At 41.3% G+C, this 5,184-nt stretch overlaps 2 protein-coding genes across 2 annotated transcripts; both read left to right on the top strand.

Annotated features, from left to right (window-relative positions):
* Positions 1-514: 514 nt before the first annotated feature.
* On the top strand, positions 515-2,243 carry crygmxl2 (crystallin, gamma MX, like 2). The gene is made up of 3 exons (XM_028029954.1): positions 515-555; positions 1,147-1,389; positions 1,915-2,243. Exons 1-3 carry the CDS (start codon positions 547-549, stop codon positions 2,188-2,190), a joined length of 528 nt encoding a protein of 175 aa, XP_027885755.1. The 5' UTR covers positions 515-546; the 3' UTR covers positions 2,191-2,243.
* Positions 2,244-2,534: 291 nt separating this feature from the next.
* crygmx (crystallin, gamma MX) lies at positions 2,535-5,184 on the top strand. Its single transcript, XM_028029200.1, has 3 exons — positions 2,535-2,592; positions 4,225-4,467; positions 4,555-5,184. Exons 1-3 carry the CDS (start codon positions 2,584-2,586, stop codon positions 4,828-4,830), a joined length of 528 nt encoding a protein of 175 aa, XP_027885001.1. The 5' UTR covers positions 2,535-2,583; the 3' UTR covers positions 4,831-5,184.

The following is a 5,184-nucleotide window of genomic DNA, read 5'->3' as shown; positions in this document are numbered from 1 at the left end:
GAATCATCACCACTTTCCTTCAACAGAAGCTAAGCAACACTTAGGCTTTCATCCAGAACACTTCAGTAAACCGTCTCTTTGTAGTCATTTAAGCTGTAAACGTTTACCGTTTTCCATCTAAGAAAACCTTAAAGCAAAAAAATCAGACCTAGTTTGGTGAGTGGGCCTCAAAAAATCACCTGTACACCTCAAATGCTTTGTTTCTGGGGGGCCACATAACCAAAGGGCTTTGTGTGACATTTCAAAAGGAAGCATCACACGGTGGAACAAGGGTCATGCAAACACAGAATAACACTTGTGTGCTGTTCATTTTTTTGTTTTTCTTTTTGACGACGGGGAGGTTGCCAATTCTATAGGTAAACTCTAGCAGACAGGAGGTTAAGTTAACCCTGGGCTCACACACAAAGGAAACAGTGGTCGACATCTGAAAAGGTAAAGAGTAGTAGTCCCTGACGCGACAAAGGCCTCATGGTCAGCAGGAGAGTATAAAAGGACCTGTAGGTGAGCGCAGGGCTACGGTGCGAAAACATCCACAGTCCTTCAGCCATGGGAAAGGTATGAGCTCCTCCTGCAGCAAGGAACCAGCCAGGGCAAAAAAGCAGAAAAGGAAAAATTTATTCTGTGTTGGAGTAACAGAAACTAAAAAAGGGAGAAAAGTTACCATCTATAGGGTTCCAATCATTGTTCTCCTTTGCCATTTTGTACTTTTGCGATTTTTAGTCTTAGCTGTAAAAAGTTGTAGTCTAGCAGCAATGGAAACTATTTCAGAATTTTAAAAAAGTGCAATTAAGTTTAATTATGAGTGAAGTTTGAGAATATTTCTGATTTCTTTTCACAGAAATTGTTAAAAAAAAATACTCAACAACTTCAAAATGCACTGACATGCAATCAGCGATATAAAATGGTTTGTTTTTGTGTACTTTTGTACACAAAAGTGTACAAAAGGAACCTGAGGAAGGTTGGGTATGAAGTAGGAACTTAAATATGTTTTTCCAGGTAGTAAAAGACTGACTTAAAGTCCAGACTGAATGAATATGAAAATATACACAGAATAAACAACTTTTCACCCATCAAGCAATAAAATTTCAGTTCAAATGGGCAGCACTGTATAAATTTGAGTTAAGATGCTTGACTTCCTCTCTTTAGATTGTGTTTTACGAAGGCCGAAACTACATGGGCCGCCACTGGGAGTGCAGCAGTGACTGCATGGACACCTTCCGGCACTTCAACTGCTGCAACTCCATGCGTGTCAGCGGCGGTCACTGGGTGGCCTACGAGAAGCCTCACTACATGGGCTACCAGTACATCCTCGGCCCTGGCGACTACCCGGATTACCACTCCTGGATGGGCTTCAACAGCTGCATCCGCTCCTGCCAGATGTTCCCCCCCGTAAGTTTATCAGACGGACAAATCAGTGGCACCCCGCTCCCCAACCAGCTCACTGACACCTCGCACATAAAAAAGCTGCTTTAGAAATACATGTCACTCACTAACACAGGTCATAGTTTAAAAGGTTTCTGCTTAGAAATCCAGTTAGGTATTGTAAGAATAGGATGTGCTCTAACCCCTAAATCAGGGATGTCAAACTCATTTTTGTTTTGGGCCAAATCAAGATCATGGATGCTCTTAAAGGGCTGCTTGTGCCAGAATGCATCGATAAGACCAGTTCACAAACTAGTAATTTATCAACAAATTCTTAAAATTAAACAATATTATTTAGGATCTTTTCAGTTCCTCCAGGATTTCATGATTCTTTTTGTGATTTTTTGCAATAAAAATCAAAGTATAAAGCTATGGCAGACCGGATTTGAGTTTGACACACGTGCCATAAAGGTAGATTTGTAAAAGTTCTTCCACGGATGCGCGGACATTAAAACAGCATAATAATCAAACTCTGATGTCTTTCACTTGCAGTATAGAGGATCCTACAAGATGAGGCTTTACAACAGGCCCGAGATGATGGGGCACATGATGGAGTTCATGGATGACTGCCCCAACGTGTACGAGCGCTTCCATCACCGAGACATCTACTCCTGCAACATCATGGAGGGCTACTGGACCTTCTACGAGCATCCCAACTATAGAGGACGGCAGTACTTCATGCGCCCAGGAATGTACAGGTCCTGCGGGGACTGGGGTGGCTTCAACCCCATGATCGGCTCTTTCAGGAGGATGAGGACTAACATGTAAAACTCCACCCATGCAATCATCAAATGAACAATAAACATGTAACTCTAAAACAATGTTGTTTCTTTTGGTGGTATTATTTGAAGAAGTCTATGCAATCACAAAATCATGCATTTCCGGCATTCATGCAGATACTGCAACTCTTACTGAGGACCTCAGGGGAAAAAATGCAGTTGTACAGTATTTTTCTATAGACAGGCAGAGCTTTGATAGAGACAAAGCAGCTGCTGCCGCTTACCATTCCTATAGTGTCCCACCTTGTATAGAGCGTACTGTGCTGACACGACAAAGCTTTGTGTCAAGCTCACAAAGGCCTGATCCCAGCAGGATCTATAAAGAGGACCGGTCAGAAGCTTTGCACCCGATCTGGTCTGAACTTAACTGAACAAAGTCACAATGGGCAAGGTAAGCTTGAGTTTTTAAGTTCGGTAGAGTTACTGAAATCAAATACTTGATTTGTAGTTTGTGGCTTAGAGTAATCACAAGTGAAATGAAATTGCGGATATATATACCGATCAATAAGTTTGGAATAGGAAAAGCTGCAATGTAAACTATCAATACATAAAGTAAAAGAATGGAAATTAAAATGCAAAAGCAAGTAGTAAAATACCTGTTTCTACTTTTGGGGATTGTATTAAATATAAGTTTCTTATTTTCAATTCAGAATCAGACTTTTATTCTCCATTTAATTGGATCTTTGATTTTCTATTCAACTTTCCTTCAGGCACTTCATGTACTAATTTTTATTCACCTGCCAGTCTTTTCAAAACTTTACGACTTGCAGTCATAAAAAAATGTCAATAATCAACCTAATTTTTCAAACTTGAATCAGAATAGTACAGGTTTAAAAATCATTCAGTGAAGACAACCTATCCACCTACTGCTAAAGGACATGACTAAAATCTTTCTCCCTTTTTCACAAAGTACTGTAGAAGTAAACTTAGAATTTTGTTGAAAAGATTAAATCAATTCAGTGAAATATCAGATTCTTTACATGGAATGATTATGAATGACAGGAAATACAACCTTTTAATCTGCATGAATTACTGCAGTGGTATGGCGTGGCGTCGCATGGCGTCACGTGGCATTATGGTGGGTGATGTAGTGTGACGTTGTGTTGCATGGCGGTGATTTGTAGTATTCAAGAACCCCAGATTGCTTTCATAGCACCCTTAATCACATGTTTTGTGGTCTGATGACTCTGGTCTTTCTCTTGAAAATACCGTATTACCTACCAAGTCTTGGAAACTTGATATCCAAACAAGATGAAATATTTACTTTTATCTTAAAATTGGGCTTCAGACCATAAAGTCAGACTTACGCCAACCCTGCAGTTCTCGCTGTTGCATTGCACATGCCACACTTTTTCCTTACACTCCACTTTCCATTAATGCACTTAGTACGCTCTGTGAAGAGTCTGGGGGGGTTTTGGCATTGATTGTTTGTGGATGGTGTCATGACTAATGTATAACTTCTAGTTCAGCAGTCTTTCCCTTGACTGTGTAGGAAATATATTTCTGTATTTAGCAATATTTAGATTTACTGAGGAAACTGAACTTTTGGTTTTCATTATAAATAAGGGAAAATAATTGCATGCGTGAGATATATCATTATTTGTACATTGAGTCTGTATGGGCTTCACTTTTTTTCCTTCAAATTGCTGAAATACTTTAGGTGTAAGGGGATACTTTAATTATTGAGATGCTCCTGTACTTTTAACTGTTAACACTCATTGGGTAGGACAGAACAGATCACTGCGTTTCAGCCAGCGGTAGATTCTTCATTATTAGTGATCCTAAAAATAGAAAACAAAAACAATGTCAGTGATAAGCACTGATGAGTTTAACCCTTTAGAATTTGCAGTTTCCAACACATATTTCTTATGAAATGCTTCATCGACTGTTTATTGGTCTTGGAGTTCCAATCCCGGCCTCCTTCGGCTCTGCGATGCCAAATTTATTGGTATTTTATGAACAACCAGAGAGAGCTTGGAGAATGGTGGTGATACTTTAATGACCGACTTTCTTTCGAATGCAGATTATCTTCTATGAAGACAGGAACTTCCAGGGCCGTAACTATGAGTGCAGCACCGACTGCCCTGAGATGCAAAGCTTCTTTAGCCGTTGCAACTCCATAAAGGTCGACAGTGGCTGTTGGGTGGCCTACGAGAAACCCAACTACTCTGGCTACCAGTACATGCTGCACAAGGGAGAGTATCCCGACTACCAGCGTTGGGCCGGGTTCAACGACTGCATCCGCTCATGCCGTATGGTGCCTCCTGTGAGTTTTTAATAGCTACTCAATCCTTTACTCAGTAAAGTTTTCTCTAATCGTGCAGCACTGAAACTGTCACACTTTCCTCTGCAGTACAAGGGCAACTACAGGATGAAGATCTTTGAGCGTTCTGACTTTGCCGGACAAAATCTAGAGCTGGTGGAAGACTGCCCAGATCTCAACGAGCGCTTCCACACCCGTGACATCTCCTCTGCCAACGTCATGGAGGGCTACTGGATGCTGCACGAACACACCAACTACAGGGGGCGCCAGTACTTCTTGCGTCCAGGAGAGTACAGAAGGCACAGCGAGTGGGGAAGCACCAGCGCCACCTTCGGCTCTCTGAGACGTGTCACAGAGATCAACTGATTTATAGTTCATTTTTCTTTTTTTACCCCCTCTGAGCCCCTCTCTTTAACCCTTCCCCCTTTTGTTTCTCAGGTGCCAGCTCTGTTGGAGCGTGGTCTCAGCTGTGTGGTCTCCAAACCTGCAGTCAAACACTTTAATGATGGAGATTTGATCTATCTGAGGTGGCCTTTTGGCTTTGCTTGGTCGCTTTACATTGAAGTTGTTCTCCAACTCAGTGCTCAAACAAAGCTCACACAGAATATTAATCTTTTTCACTTTGGTTGTCCCATCGTGAAAAAGATTTTGCCCGCAGGTCCTGAACCTTCTGTCCTACTGAAATCACAATAAATGAAAACTTGATGAAAATCAACAAAA

The sequence above is a fragment of the Xiphophorus couchianus genome, chromosome 10, assembly GCF_001444195.1.
Source record: "Xiphophorus couchianus chromosome 10, X_couchianus-1.0, whole genome shotgun sequence".
In the NCBI taxonomy this organism is placed as follows: domain Eukaryota; kingdom Metazoa; phylum Chordata; class Actinopteri; order Cyprinodontiformes; family Poeciliidae; genus Xiphophorus; species Xiphophorus couchianus.
The sequence above is the reverse complement of the archived record's forward strand: the minus strand, read 5'-3'. Positions and strand labels throughout refer to the sequence as shown.

What these genes read in the sequence shown, in the direction of transcription:
- crygmx (XM_028029200.1), top strand. An exon ending in CATGCCGTATGGTGCCTCCT is followed by an intron (nt 4,468 to 4,554) that starts GTGAGTTTTTAA and finishes TTTCCTCTGCAG; the next exon opens with TACAAGGGCAACTACAGGAT.
- crygmxl2 (XM_028029954.1), top strand. An exon ending in CCTGCCAGATGTTCCCCCCC is followed by an intron (nt 1,390 to 1,914) that starts GTAAGTTTATCA and finishes TTTCACTTGCAG; the next exon opens with TATAGAGGATCCTACAAGAT.